The 19,040-nt window shown below is 35.3% G+C and overlaps 1 protein-coding gene across 2 annotated transcripts; it reads left to right on the top strand.

The window, feature by feature from the left end:
• The first annotated feature begins 577 nt into the window (after positions 1–577).
• Nup358 (Nucleoporin 358kD) lies at positions 578–17,955 on the top strand. 2 transcript variants are annotated; one of them, XM_066282886.1, is made up of 32 exons: positions 578–778; positions 1,567–1,792; positions 1,852–2,038; positions 2,094–2,255; positions 2,468–2,774; positions 2,835–2,971; positions 3,021–3,135; positions 3,333–3,446; positions 3,507–3,754; positions 4,128–4,272; positions 4,788–4,909; positions 4,964–5,305; positions 5,417–5,574; positions 6,013–6,199; positions 6,268–7,469; positions 7,812–8,630; positions 8,798–9,990; positions 10,268–10,532; positions 10,749–10,956; positions 11,056–11,288; positions 11,686–11,806; positions 11,903–12,126; positions 12,455–12,677; positions 13,464–13,795; positions 14,371–14,552; positions 15,004–15,228; positions 15,695–15,787; positions 15,937–16,217; positions 16,285–16,504; positions 16,857–17,017; positions 17,262–17,445; positions 17,562–17,955. In XM_066282886.1, exons 1-32 carry the CDS (start codon positions 707–709, stop codon positions 17,775–17,777), a joined length of 8,904 nt encoding a protein of 2,967 aa, XP_066138983.1. In that variant the 5' UTR covers positions 578–706; the 3' UTR covers positions 17,778–17,955. The 2 variants fall into 2 exon arrangements, with proteins under 2 accessions (XP_066138983.1, XP_066138982.1); XM_066282885.1 differs by having other exon boundaries at positions 11,683–11,806.
• The last annotated feature ends 1,085 nt before the right edge of the window (positions 17,956–19,040 follow it).

Genomic DNA, 19,040 nt, shown 5'->3' with positions numbered 1-19,040 from the left:
GGTTTGGTTTTACAAATTAAAGGAGATTAAAACATGACGTGGTCAATAGATGTTTCTGAGATTTTACACAATCGATTACATTGATATAGAAAAAATTGCACTACCTCTAATAAAAACGATAACATTAACAACGATTTACCTTCACGTGACCGTCCGACTATCATCTAAAAATATTTTTTTCCCGTAGTGACACCAATAGTATTTGATTTTAAAATGTGGGAAAAACGATTTTGAATACTAATTCATTCTTCTCATCTTTTAACAGCATCATGCAAAAGAGAAGTCTCTGTCAAGAGTATTAATTCGTCAAAAGTGAAGCTATGACCACAATTACCACCACTAAATTGGTTCTGAATTCGTCGAACTTCATGAAATCTTCTGTTGTAATGATATTATAAAAATTTACCATCAGTCTATTAATTGTAAAAGAAATTTTGTAATCTGAAATTGATTTTTTTCTGTAATACACTTACACTAGGGGTGTAATGTCTGAACACGGCACTCCTTTGCAGACACGGTACATAGTTGACTCTAGTGTGTCATCTGTCAGTAACATCACTTAATTTTCAATTTTCTTTTGTGAATTGTGGTCGAAGAATCGAATGCCGAAAGAATTGGAAAAAAAAGTTAAAACGGTGATAAATAAAAGTTTAAAGTACTTATAGACATTTCTTGCGCTATAAAAGACTAAAGTGTATGCCTAACGATGTTCAGAACACGGCAGGAAGTTGACAAACACGTTAACAATACTTTAAAGACGTTGAACAACGAGACAGAGGTACGCTTCTTCAACGTCTTTTTTACCTCTCCGGCATTTTTAGTGTTTTCTTATTTAATTATTATAATAGGCTAAAGTTATTGTTAGGTACAACCATTCCCGTACTACGTTCTTTATTATTATAACCCACCTTCAATTAGTTCTATTTATAACCTGTTTCTATACCAGGAATGGATATTGCATCAATCACCATAGGTTAAAAAAACAGTTTTGGATTTTAAATTGAAAACTGTGTGTTTTGCCTCACTATCCCACATAAATTTTAGTTTGATCTAAGGACATAAGAAGATCGTTAAGCAGCAATTTCATCCTTTAAAATTTGAGTAGAATAAGAGAGGAAATCTAGGAATATAAGTGATTTTCATGGTGATTATTCCTATTCTTATTAAGAATATTTTAACATCAAAATTTAATCATTAATGGACACAACTGACAAATTTGTTAATGTTTTTTTTTCAGAGATTGTCTGATAGAGGCACTTTACACTTTCGACTTTAAAAGTTAGTTACTTTCAATTTCAGTTGAATTTTCAACTTTTTTAGAAAACTGTTCTGAAATTTAGGTTTAAGAACTCTTTGAGGATCAAACAATTTTTATTAAGTGATGTAGTGGGTAGAGGTTTTTGTACTAAGTGCACTCTCATTTTTTTTCATCTGAAAATGCATTAATATACATACATATATAGATCTTATAATTAATGAAAAATTTTCAATGCATTTGTTATATTACATATAAGTATATCAACTTTCTTTAATACCCCACTTTATAAAACTACACTTCTTATCTAGAGATGTCTTCGAGGTATTGCATTTGCCAAGCTGTACTTCAATGTTGGAGATTATGAACATGCAGTGCGTTATGCAAATGCATATTTGAGTGTCAAGCCAAAATCACCAGAAGGCCACAATTTAGTTGGCAAGTCTTTGGAGAAACTTGGGAGAAAACAAACAGCAATACATGCTTACAGGACAAGTTTGCAATTAAATTCCAAGCAGAATAACTTGGTTTTAAAAGGTTAAATATCAGTCTATTCAAGGCATGTTTTTACTATCTAAAGTTCTATTGTTTTACAGTCTGTGAATTACTTACCCAGGATGACTTAGATATTGAAATATCAGAGGCTCAGTATTTTTGTGACTTAGCTCAGTCCTTAGATCCTCAAAACCCAATAGTATCCAACCTTAAAGAGAAAATTATAACCAGTAATAGCCAAGATCCCAATGAGACTTCTAAATTTTTATTAAAAGAGCTTGAAAATAGGTAATGATCAGGCCCAATTTAATTTCAAGATCTTTATTTTTATAATTCATTTTAGACCTACGGATGTAAATTTGAGAGTTAGATTGTTGAAACATCTGTTAGAGACCAATAAAGTGAAAGATGCCTACAAACATGCTTCTGATATTGAACAAAAAAAGTTGGACATTTTTGATGACAGCATTGCCTGGTATGAGACATTTGCTGAGGTTCTTGTCAGGTTTGTAACAAGTAGACTTTCATGTTTACCCAACTAAACTAGTTACAAAAATTATTAAACTGAGACATTTTTGAGTCGTTTGTAAGGTCATATATTTTAAGTATAGTAACTTTCAAAATCGAAAATTGGCCTGAAAATATCTCTAAAAATGACGTAAAAATGTATTGTTTAAATAATTTTTATGTGTAGTTTACTAAACTTATTTTTGGTAGGTATCAAAAAGATTGTGTGGCCACTCAACTCCCTTGGGAGTTTTGGTTTCTGTCTACTTCAGTTCTTGAGAAATTGGCGCAGCTTTCGCTTAATGAACACGTGGATAACGTTAAAGCCACCCCTGAGTATGTCACTGCGGTGTTCAACTTCGATCAATCGTTCTTGAAAGCAAGTCAAAGTATTGACTCCTGTCCTGATAGACGATTGTTGAAGGAGTTCCAGAACCACTATGAAGGGCAACTCAATCTGCACTTTAGTGTTTTGGCGCTGAAGCAGGCCAAAAAAGATTTGATTACTTTTAAAGAGGTATATTTGTTATGCAGAAAAGTAATTGCGTAAATATTGCTTGTTTTTTTTATTCTACAGGTGGAAAATGTTATTTTACCTCTATTGTTCACGGCTTATAATATTTCAATACCCGATACAAAATCGTATTGGTTCGCTAATTTGCCTGAAGACAGAAGATTGCTACTGACAGGTTGGCAAAAAGCTGCTTCTTTCAGGTGAGTGATTACTAATTGGTGATTTGGTAGATACATTGATTTGCTTCAGGTGTTCACAAGCAGGAAACATTTTATTAGGACTGGCAAAAGATCGCAGAAATATTATAATTGAAAAGGCTAATCAACATTCCACAGGCATGTGGCGAGAACAGCTTTTCAAGAAGGTAAGAAGCTATTCTTTTTAGTAATTTTGAATCAAAAAGTAGAAGCCTTTTTAATTCTGAAATTTTAAGTCTCCAAAATATTTCTTTTTCTTTGAAAAATATTGGAATTAAAATTTCTATTGACTATTGTTTCGGCATCTGTTAACGCACTTATTAATATCTAGATGTTAATAGCTGTCATTAATACGATTTTTCAGTTATTTGTCAAACGAGACCAACAGCTGAGAATTACTACTAGCTATTTCATTTCATCCTCTTTAGAGCCAATAATTCAACTACCAGACTACAAAGATCTTATTAGCTACAACGAGGTACGACAAGGCTTACGAAATGAACTTCCAATTACATTGTGGCATTTTGTTTTTTATTAGATTGCTCAAAATGTCTACCCAGGCTCTTTGCACCACTATATTTGGTTGGCCTTAACTTATCACAATTTGTCTGATTTCACTTTGGAGACGTTTGATGGATTACAGTACTCCGTGAAAAATATGTCGAATTGTGCGGCAGAAACTTTGAGCATTTTAGACGTACAAAGTTTCATTTATTGCGCCGCGTTGTGTGCACGGTCCAAGATTAAGAACGCCGATCAGAGTTTGACGTATTTCACACAGAATAGGTAAGTTGGGAATAATACTAACAAAATACAGTATTTTTCAGTGAGTTATTTTTATGATTAATGAAAAAAATTCTGAAATTTTAGTTATAAACATTTGTAAGCATTGATGCGTTATATACACCTTGTTTTATTAAAAAAATTAGCTTTCTAAGTTATTCAATAATATTTTTTGTTGTGTTTTTAATTTTTATGGAATTTGTAGTAAGCCATCAACTTTTTCAATCTAACAAAACCATTTTTAATAGGTGTCTTAATTCTGCAATCTTTTTCCCATTTAGCCGCCTACATAACTTTAGTAGTTTCCAAGATACCTTTACTGACCATAAAAAACTCACCCTGTATATATATTAATTTTGTGTTTTTATATTTGCAGGCCTCACGTATTGCCCGTGTCAATAACCAACAATTTGGGCACCCTAAACCAGTCAAAATTCATGACTGCGGCATATAAAATGTATAAAAACGAATATACATCAAATATGGGTGAAATTAGACTGATTATTATTAAAGGCATTGAGGTGCGTTGTACTTCGCGTTTTTTAAGATGCAACATAGGATTTTAACGGTTAAATTTTTTACCCTACGTCGAGCCTGTTCTGCTGGGACTACAGATATGAAATGTCGGCATATGCAAGAGTTGCAATTCTAGCTTTACGTTAATTTGCCAATTAGGTAAAAAAAATACAAATTAGAGTAAAATTAGCATTGCAATACTTGTACTAAATGTAATTAAACTAAACTCTAATGTATAGCCGTATGGGGTTAAAAATTTTAGCACGGAAATGCCTGTGATGCGTGTTAATAAACACATTCTGCATTGAGTTCTAGGTAAAAGGTGCATTCGACCATACTTCTTATTATGTTTTTGTGAATCTGTACATGTCGACCATATTTGCCATTTTCATGGTAATTTTCTCTCACGTCATTCCTTAATTGTATTATGATTTTGATATCATGGTAGAGTGCATCTTGACTATATTGTATTTTTTTGGATTATGTTCGAGGTAACTCGATATTTATTTCGATTATCTAGGTCATCAGGTGCGTTGGAAATCATGGACTTGACGTCAAACTTTTGGTAATTTTGGCCAAAATTTTTGCTGATAGGGTAAACAAATTAAAGAGGCCTACTCAAATTGAAGCCAACTCTGCCAGGTATTATAAATTCATGTCATTTATGTATTAATTTCTACGTAGTATTTTTTATAGAGCCGAATTGTACTGGAAAACGGCTCTACCCTTATTAGAAAAACTTAAAAACGAGCATGCCGTAATCTATCCCAACAATAGGATGTTTGAGTTCAAAAATAAGGACTTGACTATGGATGAAATAGTGTCTTACATAGACCAAGGAAAACTTTTTGTGGGAGTGCAGTTGATGAAAAAGAAGGAATACGAAAAGGCTATGCAGATATTTGGAGAATTGAAAGATCCCTATGCTAGTTTTTACCAGTCGCAAATCTATAAGTCGATGGCAGAAAACAAAACTCTTGCTCCCAAGGAGCACCTCACCTCGGAAATGAGGAGTCAGAATATTACTTTTTTATCCAGGTAAAAACCTTGATAGAGATGTAATTTTTGTATAGTTTTATATATAAAAAGACAATTATTTTCAAGAATGGATTTAATTTTATTATACAATATATCTGTTTAACCCTGCAGAGCTCGTGATTGTTTGTATTTGACGTTGGACCGCCTTAGGGAGCCTACTCAAGACAAAAGTCACCCTCTTAACGCCCAGTTGGGTACTGAAATTGAAAAGACCGAAAGACTTTTGTCCAGGATCGATCCGGATTGCACCAACAGAAATGAGTGCGATGGTAAGAGATAATAAGTTTTCTATTACTATAGGAAATTAGTTCAGGTTTCTCCACTACTGTGTGATCATTATTTTGGGAAAATTGTATCCAGTAGTTCTCAATTTAGATTTTTTTTTTTAAACCATATGAAGCAAATAAAATTACTCTAATTGTTGCTAATTGTTACGTTCCTAACGTCAGATCAATTTTAGTGCATGTTTTAAATCAATATTGTAAAGATGTCAAACGTATAGTAGATAAATAATAGAAGTACAGGGTGTTAATATTTCAATCTTTTTTGAATACTACTTTATAGTCCTTTAAGTTTTAGAAACATTAGGTTAAATTTTTATAGGTAGACGTTTAATGAGTTAGATAATGGTCACTTTATAGTGAAAACGCAAATCATAAACTTTTAAATAAAAATGATTTGTACGAAAATTGTTCTGTCGATTTTAGGAATGTCCGATGAAAACGTGTCAGACGATTCTGTAGGGGAGCACTATTTAAGTACGTACACTCATCACGCCAGTTTCCAAAATCCACGAGACGTGAATGTAACTAAACATGAAACAAGTTTACTACACTCTACGCCTTTGAGATTAAGTGCTCCACGTCGAGAAGAAGCCAGGCCGAGCCCGGAAAGGTAGGCATTGAGTTGGAAGACCCTAAGTGTTCCTGGTTAACTGTAAGCTATGCATTGATTATTTATAGATTGGACGCTCAAATTCGTTTGTTAATGGCTTCCAAAGATCTAGCTTTAAATAATGTTTTGGAACAAATTAAAGTGATGGTGCTCAACGTGCAACAGTCATTAAGTGATGAACTTAGGGGATTTAAAGATACAATAAAGGGAAACTCTGATGATATTAGAAGAATGGTGGACGACTTGAGCCACTCCGTGGACGATCGTTTGCAAAGTATTACGGATGTGGTGCACGAAGTGCGAAAGGAGTTAAACGAACTCAAAAAGGACCAAAACAAGAATGCCAATATTAGCGTGGAGGATTTATATGACTTGGATCCTGAATACAGCTCTCTGGATTATAATTTGGGAGCCAATTTGACCAGCAACGCTCAGCCCAATTTAAACAACGTGGCGAGCAATTTATTTCAAAATTATCCCAGACTTCCTCAACTGCCATTTCCAGCTAGCTTAGCTCAATATGGCGCTCAAGCTTTGTATCCAGGTTTATACCCCAATTTACCGTTTCCTTACGGAGCGTTACCACAAACGGCGGGACTTCCATTTTTACCTCACGCCGGCGATCAGCAACATTTGCAACAGTTGCCAAATCTACAAGCTTTTCCACAAATGTATCCTTCGGTAAACAACCCCCACTTAAATCAACTAGCGGGCCAAATTCAGAATATCCCAGCGCCTGCCAGGGAGAGTCCTAAAACTTCAACTTTTCCTAGTGTCGCCAAAGAGAGTCCTAAAGTTTCCACTTTGAATAATAGCGGCTTTGGAGGATTCTTCGGACAAGGTCTGACAAGCAGCGTTTCGAATCCTGTTGGCACTCCTCCAACATTTCTAACTCAAGGCGTTTCAAACGCAGTGGGTGGTCCCTCAGGGTTCACGAGTCAAGCCGGCGTTTCAAGTTTCGTTATAACCCCTGCGACTTCATCGAGGGCACCGCCAGTTAATGTCGTTATAACTTCCTCGGATCCATTGCCCAGTTTCAAAAGTGTCACATCCAGTCAGCCGATCTTGTCTGTGACTATTCCGCCGCAGTTTATTAAGGGCAACTTGCCCAAACCTGGAACTTCGCAAGGTGTGCATGATTACCAGATTCCGATGCCAACAACAAATACAGTAACCCCCTCTGTGCTGAGCCAGCCTCCACCTTTTGTTGCCTCACAAGGACTGTTGAGTTCGGTGTCGAGCACAGCCGCGTCACCTGTTGATTTGGGGGGTAAGTTCTTTTATATCTATTTAATTTGCGTTCATATGGAATTAATAGTAGTGATGAATTAATAAATGAAAAAAACATTAGCCAATAAATAATACATAATTTTTACAGACAATTTCTTACATCTTTAGTACACCTGAAGCATTACTAACTGAAAGATAGATAATTGAAGCAAAATTCGTGATCTAGCTTATTTAGTTTCCTTCGTTCCATATACGGTTATTTAATAATAAAAAGCACAATGATCACAATAAGATCTGTATGAAAGAGTTTTTATAACTGAATATGTTTTGCTATCAGTGTGATTTAATGTTTTTTTTTCTCATATATTATGTAACTTTTTAGTTAAAAATCTGGGTACCTCGCCAAACGTCTCCCTCGGTATTCACATAGAAAAAACATTAGACAAGACCTTCGATACTCCTAAGAAACCCGAAACCAGCATAAGTTTTAACAAATCTAGCAATAGCAACACCGGAATAGACGAATACGATCCAAGACCAGACTTTCAGCCAATAATCCCGCTTCCTGATGAAGTCCCAGTAACTACAGGAGAAGAGAAGGAAATCGAACTATTCTGCCAAAGGGTGAAGCTATTTAGATACGTCACAAGCGAGGACGCTGGAGAATGGAAAGAAAGAGGCATTGGCAACATAAAAATTCTTCATAATCCCGAAACTGGAAAGGTGCGGATATTGATGAGGCGAGAACAAGTGCACAAAATTTGCGCCAATCACTTTTTGACACAAGACATGGCGTTAACTCCTATGGCCAATAATGATCGAGCGTTGTTGTGGGCTGCAAACGATTTCGCAGATGAGAAGGTGGTCCTGGAAAAGTTTTGTATTCGATTCAAGACCGCCGAAGAGGCCAAACATTTCGCTGAAGCTTTCGAATTAGCCAAGACGAAAATAGGCGTCTCTACGGCTAATGTCACTCCCGTTAAATCTGTTGAAAGTACTGCTGAGCAGAATACACCCACAAATTTGGGAGGATTCAAGTTCGTGACTGCGCCCACGTTTAAGCCTAAAGAGGAGCCAAAACCTGTTGTTGAGGTTAATGAGGCGACAAAGGAGTCAGAGAAACCGAGCCCATTTGCAGGATTTTCCTTCAGTAGTAAAACGACTGAAACTCCTGTGAAAAACTTATTTGAAAGTCTTTCTGGTAAGTAGATTTTCAAGTTGTCCGCGCACTTTGATAAGTCCATAAAGGTCCAAAAACGGACAAAGCTTTAAACCTTGGAACACTGATCATTTAACAGACTCGAATCATTTAGTCACACGTACCTGTTTCACATATTTTTAACTTATTAATTAATTTTTTTTTCATAGAACCAGCGAAATTCTCTCCGCAAATAGTTCCGTCCCAGAACAATTCAACGGTCACAAATCCTCACAAAGATGATGAACCGGTCGAAGAGTTTGTCCCAACTCAAGATTTCAAACCCGTTCTCGACAAACTTCCAGATCTCGTCGAAATCAAGACTGGAGAAGAAAATGCTGAAGTCCTCTTAGAAGAACGTTCCAAGCTGTTTAGACTAGACAATAGCGGCGAGAAGTCCGAGTGGAAGGAACGCGGCATTGGCAATATTAAAATACTCAAAGAAGATACTATTCGTCTGATTATGAGGCGCGATCAAGTTCACAAAGTGTGTTTGAATCATCAAATCTTGAAGAATATGTCCTTCAAGAAGGCTACTACAGACACGAAGGCGGTGCTTTGGCATGCCCAGGATTTCTCGGAAGGGGTTTTGACACCAGAAACATTTACCGCTCGATTCAAAAACGAAGAAATCGCCAATAATTTCTTAAATACCGTGCAAAAGCTGCAAACAACGTTGGATGAGAACAGTCAAGTTAGCGGTAAACACCATAAGCCCGAAGTAGCACAGCATAAAGTAGGATTTGCGGATAAATTTAAGTTGAGCAAGGGAAATTGGGAGTGCAAAAATTGTTACGTTTTCAATGACGGAAAAAGTAGCAACTGTCTGGCTTGTGATAGCCTAAAGGCTGGCACTTCTCCAAAGAAAGCAGAACCAACATTCTCTTTTACTGCAAAACCTGCTTCCGACTCTTCAAGCACCGAAGTCACAATAACACCTCTTGTCAGTAATTGGGGCAACCAGTTTAAACCTGCAGCTGGTACTTGGACCTGCCAGGCTTGTTACGTCAGTAATAGTGCTGATAAGATAAAATGTGTTTCGTGTGACACTCCGAAAAAAGGCACTGCATCAGCGGGTACAAAAAGTATTTCCTTGGATACTGGAGGTCTTACTTTCAATTTCGGAGTACCCGCCGCATCGCCGACTAACCAGCAACAGCCTATTCAGCAGCCGTCCGTAGAGCCCGTGGCCGACAGCACTGCTGTTCTGTCCTCATTTGGTGATAGTTTTAAACCCAAGCCTGGCAGTTGGGAGTGTGAAATTTGTTACGTCCGCAACGAGCCGAGCAGCTTATACTGTCTGAGCTGCGATGCGCCCAAAGACGATAAAGTACCAAAGAAAGAGCTTGCGCAACCAAAACAAGTAAGTTTTTTTTATTATGCAATGTACTTAAGGCCAAATGTTAGGCACAAAAGAAAATTGTAATACCAAACTTAGCATCTGCCAAAACATTGTCTATGTTAAATACACGAAGTATGCCAAGATTAGGTTCCTAAAAAATACTCATGTGCGCATTCTCTGATTCTATACAGTTCTGAATGGAGTTAACCGTTCTGTCAAAAAAAAAAAAATATATATATATATATATATATATATATATATATATATATATATATATATATATTTTCCTGTGCTTTAGGTCAATCTTGACACTCCGGGCGTAAAATTCTCTTTCGGAATGCCGCCTGTCACTTCTTCGGTTGCTTCAGCCACTTTCGCTTTTGGCAATAGCGCTAAACCTACTTTGGCTTGGAAACCTGCCGCTGAAACTGTAAAAATTGAGGATAATGTCAAAAAAAACGATAATGCTGTAGTTTCGTTTGGTTCTGCTAAGACAATGGACTTTGAATTTAAACCTAGAAGCCCTCGGAAAATTAGTACTGGACAAGGAGAGGAATCAGACGGTAAGTCTAAACACATTTTTATTATTAAAAGATTTTTTCAGACATACCTGTACTTTTTAAATACAAAAGTTATAATGCTGTGATGGTTAACAAGTATTGGACATGTTTTAAATTGGTCACATCAGCCATTCGAGTGATGCTTGATATTTGTCATTCGAACTGCAATTGTTCACGTTCATTTGAATTGATTACACCATAAGAATTTTCATTCTACAGCTAGTTACGTAGAGGAAGAAGAGCCTAATGTATATTTCAAACCAGTTGTTGCCCTTCCTGACATAGTTGAAGTGAAAACTGGCGAAGAGAATGAAGAAGTTTTGTATTCGCAAAGAGTGAAATTGTATCGTTACTTTACTGGAGAGTGGAAGGAACGAGGTATAGGTGATATCAAAATTCTCAAGGATATTGTTTCTGGAAAGCTAAGGTAAGAAATACTGATGAAACTAACAATTGTCGTTACTTGTTTAATTTCTATTTATTGATCTAAATTAAAATACATGTATGTTTTTACTTTTGGTTTCAGGGTTGTCATGCGACGAGAACAAGTTCTGAAAATTTGCTTGAACCACTTGCTGACGAAAGATGTAGAATATATACCAAAAGACGAAAAGACTTGGCTTTTCCATGCCGCAGATTTCTCTGAGGGCGAGTTGAGTCATGATCAGTTCTGTTTACGTTTCAAGAACGGAGAATGTGCCCAAATTTTCAAGAAGAAGGTGGATGATGCTCTGGCAGCAAAGAAATCAATTGAAGAAGGTAAAATTTTTGTTACTTATCGTTATTTTCTTTGTATGAAAACCGCCTACGTTTGAGAAAAATATTAAATTTATTAATTGAAAGTTTGCGTATGTATCACTGTTTTTATGAGGTATCATCTCTCACAATGTTATAATTAAATTCGTTAGCATTTTAATATATTATTATTTATATAAAGTTGTTACTCAATAGAAAAATAGTGGAAGATACACGATTTTCAAGTGATTTTGTTGCATACGTCCAACTGCAAAATTCGTGACCTCGCTCCTCAGTTCGCGAACTTGGATTCTTGTGATAATAAGCTGCCTTACAAAACTTGAAACTTATTAGATTATTATGAGTCTGTTAAAACATCAAACCAACTTATATCTCAATCAAAACTCTTTTATTAAAGAAGAAACCACAACTCAAAACGAACACGATTCAGACGTCGAATTTGTGTCCGAGACTCAAGTGACCCCCGAAGAAGAACAAGAAGCTATTAGGCTCAAATTACCTCCTAAGTTCATGGCTTATAGGTAATTATTACTTTTCACCTGTTCCTTATTGTTGAATTTAACTACAATTCTGGACACGCATTTTTCTGCATTGACCACAATTTATTATTCTTATAGGCAGAAAGAAAATTGTCAGTGCGAACAGTGCAAGAAAGACGACGAATGTCTAAAAGACCTTTTTGGCAAGGAGACTCGGAATTCGACAGTTCCCACCGTGAGCGTCACCAATAGCACCTCGTCGACTTTCGGTACCCCGATGACCAGTTTCGGAACTTCGTCCAGCCCAGGAAGTGTGTTCGACTTTCTGAGCGTTTCCAATTCTACTTTTGGTACTGTTGCCGGTATGTAAAATAATGTTGCGTCAAATTCTGTTTATGTAACAACACTTGAAAGGCTCCAAAATTAATCTAAAAAACAAAGATCAGATTCTACTATGCTGGTATCTACCAATAAAAACGTTAATGTGCCAGCTTTAAATGGTAATTCTTGATCAATTTAAACAGATGCATGTTCGGTTGAACCGGTGGATGAAATCATAACTGGACACTTCATGTCGGTTGGAACGAACCTATCGTTTTCGAATTTCTTACCTTTAATTACAATAGCTTTTCAAATATTGGTTCATATGCAATTTAAGGGGGGCTAATTTCTGGTTATTCAAATTTACAGGCGAATCGCCAGTAATCCGTCCGCCTAAAACAGAAATCCTGAAAGAATTACTTCAGAAATCTTCGTTGTCTCAACCGCAATCTCCTGATCAGAAGACTAGCAGCTTATTTACTCCAAAAAGTGGTGACTTAACCTCCGGTTCAGTTTCTGTGTCCACTCCCGAAACAACGACGTCTGCTTCTGCTTTTGGGTTCGGAGGGTCAATGCAAAAATTTACGTCCGGGTAAGTTTCTTAAGTTATACCCTCAATAAAAAATATTTCTCTTGAATTTTGTGATTTAAATTACAATATATCGAAATGTAGTGGGTAAAATTTACTATTAAAAGTCCAAAATATATTCATGAATTAATTTCTTAGAGCGACTTCTTACCATCGTCACATACTTAAAAAAGAAATATATTTTTGTGTCGGTAATGTAGTTAGTCACTTATGCATGTTTCATACGAAATACAATTGCATTGCCACCTGTGCAAATCTTAAACTTCATTTCTTGTACAGAATAAAATTAAAAAGAGACTTAAAATAAAACCAACAACATTTTTTACTTATTTATTTATAATATTTGTTCATATTTACTCAAGTTTTCACTCTCTGTTGTGATTTTTTTGAAATAATGAATAAATATCTTGATTTGCGGTTTAAAACAGTTTTTATTGGTCAAGAAGTCATGTAATTTTATATAATATTTAGCATGCACCCTTCAGTACTTCTTGCAAGATGAGAAATGTTGATTAAAAGAAAACGTTTTAAATTTTAGCGAAAAGGTCCAAAACAAAAAATTGTTTTATAGAAATAGCATTATTTTTGTTCAAGAAATGTACTGTTAACGAATTAGCAAAAAAAGTGCATACAATAGTAATTAAATACCTGATTATACTAGTTCTCATTCAAGGATTAATGCTTATTTTCATTACTTATTCATTACATAAAAATCTATTTTTACTATTAGTTTTATGCATTTCTACTAGATTTTTACTTCACTATTTAACTTGCCATATTTCCATTTAGAGTCTTCAGCCCTGTACCTGAAAACATATTCAAAACCAAGAGCAACAACAACTCGAGTTTGTTCAACTCAAGCACTCCTAAAGAAGAGGCCAACACCAGTATATTTGGAAGCAAGCCCGTGTTTCGTAGTAGCACGGATGCGCCTAAGGAAGGATCTAACACGAGTGTATTTGGTTCCAAATCTTTATTCGACACTAATACACCAAAAGAGGGGATAAGTACGAATATATTTGGTTCCAAGTCTTGGTTTGGAAGTGGGGGGGAGACGCCGAAGGAAGGATCCGTGTTTGGAACGAAATCGCTATTTGGGAGCAATTCCGATTCAGTTTCGAGTAAGTTCTCCTTTCTATCATACGGCCTAATTTTTGTCACTATTGTTACGTTTTTTCAAAATTTGATAAAATTCTCTCATATGTGAATACATCAAAAAATGTTTTGAAAGCCATTGTTATTATGGAAATTTTAAAGATGTGCATTCGAGCAAATAATTATTTCAATGAATAGATCAAAAGTACTCATAATTACAAGCTCTAAAGTAGCATATCAGATGGGGGGTAATTTGGTCACTGGGTATTGAAGGGTAGACGGTACCTGGAAGACGTTTCTATTTGAGATTCTGTTTTATAATTAGTATTTTTTTAAATCGATTTAGTGCTACCGTGAGCTACCCTCTATGCAATTTACCCTTCAATGTGGCCAAATTGTCAACAACGAGTATCGCTACCCCACACTTTATAATTGTTGTGTCCTTTAGAACGATCCCTAATCGTTATTCACTAGTATTGGGGGGAAAAGCAAAGGATTACAATGATAAAAGACTTTAATTTGGTTGTTATTTAGAATATTTATCCACGCCTAATGTTTATGGCATTGTATACAGGAAGTGAGAAATTGTAATTATTTTCAGATTCTCCCATGGGCAGCAGTTTCAACTTGTTTTCAATAAATCCGTCAACTGCACCAAGCACTCAGCCCGGAATTACCAGCAACATCTTCAGCACTGTTCCTAACAAAAGTAGCAATTCAAGCATATTTGGAAGTTCTCTTTCTGCTGGAAATATTTTTGGCAGTGCTACCACCCAACCTTCGGTATATATTTATTGAAAACGATAATTTAAGTGAAATACATGATCTGTGAAATTCAAATAACTAATTGGAACGCCGCAAACGTGTATATAAAATACTTTTACTTAAAGCAATGATCATAACTTCGTTTTAAGTTATAAACGATACGCGTTATTTATTTTTGTTATGAGCCATGAGGTTGAATTTTTTCATTTGATTTTAAAATTAAATTAAATTTATAAAGCAGCCTTAACATACTGTGCAAGTGACAATTCGCTGAAAATGTGTAATTAAAACTATTAATGTTGCGATCGTTGCATTATATATATTGCGTTTTGATCAGTTAAAGGAGGAAACGGCATTTAAAAATACTAGATAATGTGTTTGGCTTTAATTATTGATTCAACTAAGAATAATACATATTTCTATTTTTTCACTCCCAATATTTTTAAATTGACATTTTGCTTTACTTCAGGCATCCACGAACATATTTAGTACCCCGTCCCAAGCCAAAATTTTTGGTAGCGGGGCAAATTCGGGCAACATTTTCCGTCAAACGATCTTCGGGAACAAAGCCGAACCGAAAGTGACCGATGCCAATCTTACTTTCGGCAGTACCACAACGACCAATTTGAAAGATACAGACGAGGCAGTATTGCAGGCAGATTCAAAATTGTCGTTTGCTAATTTAGCTAAGCAGGTGAGCCCCTAGAATATGTTTTTGTTAATTATTTAAGTTTGACACTTACCAAGGGTGAAGCTGTTAATCATAATTCACGATAGTAACATGTTTCTTGGTGAAACTGGGATATCTCATTTCATATCTTGTTTTACATAGATATTAATGCAAAACAGTTTATAACGTATGATGGGCAAAAGGTGTCAGAATATTAAATATTATTGTAAATTTGGTGAACAAAAAATCATCCAAATTATAGATTGAAGGTTTGTTAACTTGTTGGCCAATTCTAATATTTCCTTACTTATTCGATTCTAAACTCGCGAAGGAAGTCTTTTTACTATGAGATTCATTCGAGATATTCTCGTAGCGGTAAAATTTATTTCTAGCAATTTCTCGTACTCAATTACCTATTATGAATCTTTCACATGGATGGATTACTAATAGTTTACGTACTTTGCACTATAGACTTATTTTTTTATTACAGACTGCTGCAACAAGCGATTCTCCGTTCACATCAAAAGAATCTACAAAATCGTCGTTTGCATTTCTGGACGCAGGAGCTCCGGTGTTCGGAAATGTAAGTATGATTTGTATTAATACTTATTATCCGATCATGTTGAAATCATCGAAAAATTGGAAGCGGATAAAAGCTACATTCTTTTTTATATATTTAGAATGATTGACCTTTAAAAACTGTAAACCTAATGCTAAATTCAATTTCTATAGATAAAGAAAGACGGCAAGTCATTGGCAACCAAAGAAAACCTTAGTAAATCTCAAGAAGGATCCGAAAATGAGGGGGGCGAGGAGGAAAGCAGCGAACATGACCCTCATTTTGAACCCATAATCCCTTTGCCCGACCAAATAGTCGTAAGCACGGGAGAGGAAGACGAAACTGTGTTGTTTAACGAGAGGGCTAAACTTTACCGGTACGACTCTCAGGAGTGGAAAGAACGGGCAGTGGGTCAATTGAAAGTTCTGTACCATCCCGAGAATGAGAGCTACAGGTTAGTCGATAGCGTCGACGACGTACGACTTCACGTAAATTTATTCATGTATTATGTGGCAATATAGGTTGCTTTTGCGGCGTGAGCAAGTTCACAAAGTAGCGCTGAATCAAAGAATTACTCCGGATTTAGATCTGCAACCCATGTCAACATCAGATAAGGCCTGGCTTTGGGCTGGCATGAATTATAGCGACGATGAAGTTAAATTGGAACGACTGGCCGTTAAATTTAAAAATGCCGAATTGGCACATGCTTTCAAAACGTGTATCGAGGATGTCATTCCAAAGGTAAGCTTGTTTATTTATTAGGAAGGAATTAAAATAGTAATTATTATTTGCTCAGTGATGTAAAAGTTAGTTACAACGTTTTTTCGTTGACTAAATTCCTAAAACACTAAAAAACAACAAAATAGAATATTGAAAAAGTTACGTTGCTTTACTTTTGTGCTTCTCACCGAAATGATTTTTGATGATTCTTAACATTATGATGTATATAAAGGTTCAAAAGTTAAAGGGCAAACTGCCAATTCTTTATAACTATTATTTTGCTTCAATTAAATTTAATAACATTTTTAGTTGGTAAGAATACAATATACTGACAGTTTTTTTGCAAACATACCATAAATATATATCTTTGCAGGTTACTAAAATTCAAGCCAATCGCAGCCACGTCAGCGATTTTGTTCCTACGACCGTCCAGGATGCCATTGAGAATGTAAGTAACGATGAGGATCAGACCTACGAGGATGATCAATATAATGAATACGATGAGGACGAGGAGGAAGAGGATGATGACGACAGGTAAATGTGGTGAAGAGCGATGTCAGTGTAATGTTTTTTCACAGAAGTCTGATATTGACAAAACGTATGTACACGTGCAACTAGAAATAGGTATACAGTTAATTCATACTATTCAAAGGATTAAAACTTCCTTGATTATGATTCATTTCTTAATTTGATCCATAATTTTCACATTTTGACAATTATAAAGATTAATTTTTGCTCAGGATTTCCTTGTTTTAATGAAGTTTTCTTCAATTTCAAGATCGATAATGTTCAGCAAACGGTGCACGTTGAGTGAGCAAAACGGGACCGATTGGCAGCAATTGTGCATGGGCGAATTACAAGTTTATTACGATCCGGAACAGTATACTGCCCGAGTTAGTTTTCTTAGCGATAGCGGCGTTATGATCAGCAATACAATTATAGGCGTTAACACCAAAATGGAAGTAAGCAACTACATTATCATTTCCATATTTTTTCATTTTCTTTTAAAGAGGGAAAAAACGTTTTCTATTTTTTTGAAAAATTAATTTTGTGTCGTATAAAATGGATTTATTTGTAGCAAACAAATAAGGAGTGTTCGTGGAAAGCAGTGGAATGGGCCCAAGGAAATAATGCGTTTTGGCATACACTGAAGGCAACTTTCAGCAGCGTCGCAGCGGCTGAGGAGTTTTATTCAAATTACCTAGAAGGTCTTAATTTTGCCCAAGAGGTAGGGGCCATCGACGAATTACCGCCCCAGCTGGATATCGAGGGCGATCCTGTGGATGACAACTAGGCTGTTTAGTAATTTTTATTCCGTTTACTCTAATGAAGAGTCGTGTTAAAGACTGTAATAGAGGATGCGGTTCCAATTCGTTCGCCTTTTTTTTGTTATTTTACAAATTTTTTTCACTTAATTTGTTTTTAATTAAGATCTCTGTTAGTTTTGGAATGAATAAATGAGAGATTCGAAATTCCTTTGATTTTTTTAAATTCCTTATGGGGGTTTTCCTTGGCTTCACTAAACATCATGAGTTTTCGAACTACCTCTGCAACAACATTCGCAGACTTCGTTGTAAAAGCTGAATAAAAAATGTATCAAATGTGTGAAATGTCAAATGATTGCGTAAACATATTCGTTTAGTGTACGTACAGTTATTAGCAAATCTTTTTCAACTATCTAAACACGAAACAAATGTTGATTAAGTGTTTCAAGTGTCTGTTAATGTGGCAAATATTAAACAAACGTGTGAAATAGAAGACTGATGTGTCAAAATGTTAGGCAAATGCGCACAAATGCTTGAACAACTATGCGAAAATTATTCTAATGTTCCAAATATGAGGAAAAGTTATTAACAAGTATTGAAAAAAACCGGTTCAAATAGGATTAAATAAAATTGTCTGCAAGATTTTTTCCAAATTACTAACGGCGAAATAATTGATATGCTGTTAACTTTAACATTAAACTGACTAACCATATTAACAAAGAATGTGAACAATAGCTAGTTGTAGTACTAATTAGTAATTCGGCCATAAACACACAAACATCACCTTTAGTTGGTCAGCAACAAAAACTCCGTGGAAATGTAGGTAAGTTGTTCCAACAATGGTTGTTTGTCAATAATACTAGCAAACATAATTTAGTCGCACACAGGAAAATACCTAAACAAAAAAAATTACAACTTCCTGTATAATCCAATTTCGTAAAATTTTTCAATTTCAAATGCAATTATTTGCATACAGAGTGGTCCAAGTAAAGTGAGGAGATGATTGGTTTAATGTCGGTTTTCAACTATTCCCTCTTAAGCTATACCCTGTACTATAAAAATAATTTTATCTTAACGGTATATAAAAAAGATAAATACCAGAGAGTTTCCGCAATTTATATATGAAATTGGCTATCATTTTAATGCCAGTACAATTCAAAAGGGATTGAAAAATGTATATTCTGTAGTAGACAGTAATTCAACTATGAAATATTTCGAATCATTAGTAATCGTCAAAATAGGTCAAGATCGAAAGTACACCACGTGCATATACATAAATCGAATCGAAAAAT

Source organism: Euwallacea fornicatus, chromosome 5, assembly GCF_040115645.1.
Source record: "Euwallacea fornicatus isolate EFF26 chromosome 5, ASM4011564v1, whole genome shotgun sequence".
Classification (NCBI taxonomy): Eukaryota; Metazoa; Arthropoda; class Insecta; order Coleoptera; family Curculionidae; genus Euwallacea; species Euwallacea fornicatus.
The sequence above is the reverse complement of the archived record's forward strand: the minus strand, read 5'-3'. Positions and strand labels throughout refer to the sequence as shown.

Coding starts and splice junctions, on each gene's coding strand:
- Nup358 (XM_066282885.1), top strand. CDS start 707: ATGTTCAGAACACGGCAGGAAGTTGACAAACACGTTAACAATACTTTA. Junction 11,289..11,682: donor AAAGAAATCAATTGAAGAAG/GTAAAATTTTTG, acceptor CTTTTATTAAAG/AAGAAACCACAACTCAAAAC. Junction 12,127..12,454: donor TACTTTTGGTACTGTTGCCG/GTATGTAAAATA, acceptor TCAAATTTACAG/GCGAATCGCCAGTAATCCGT.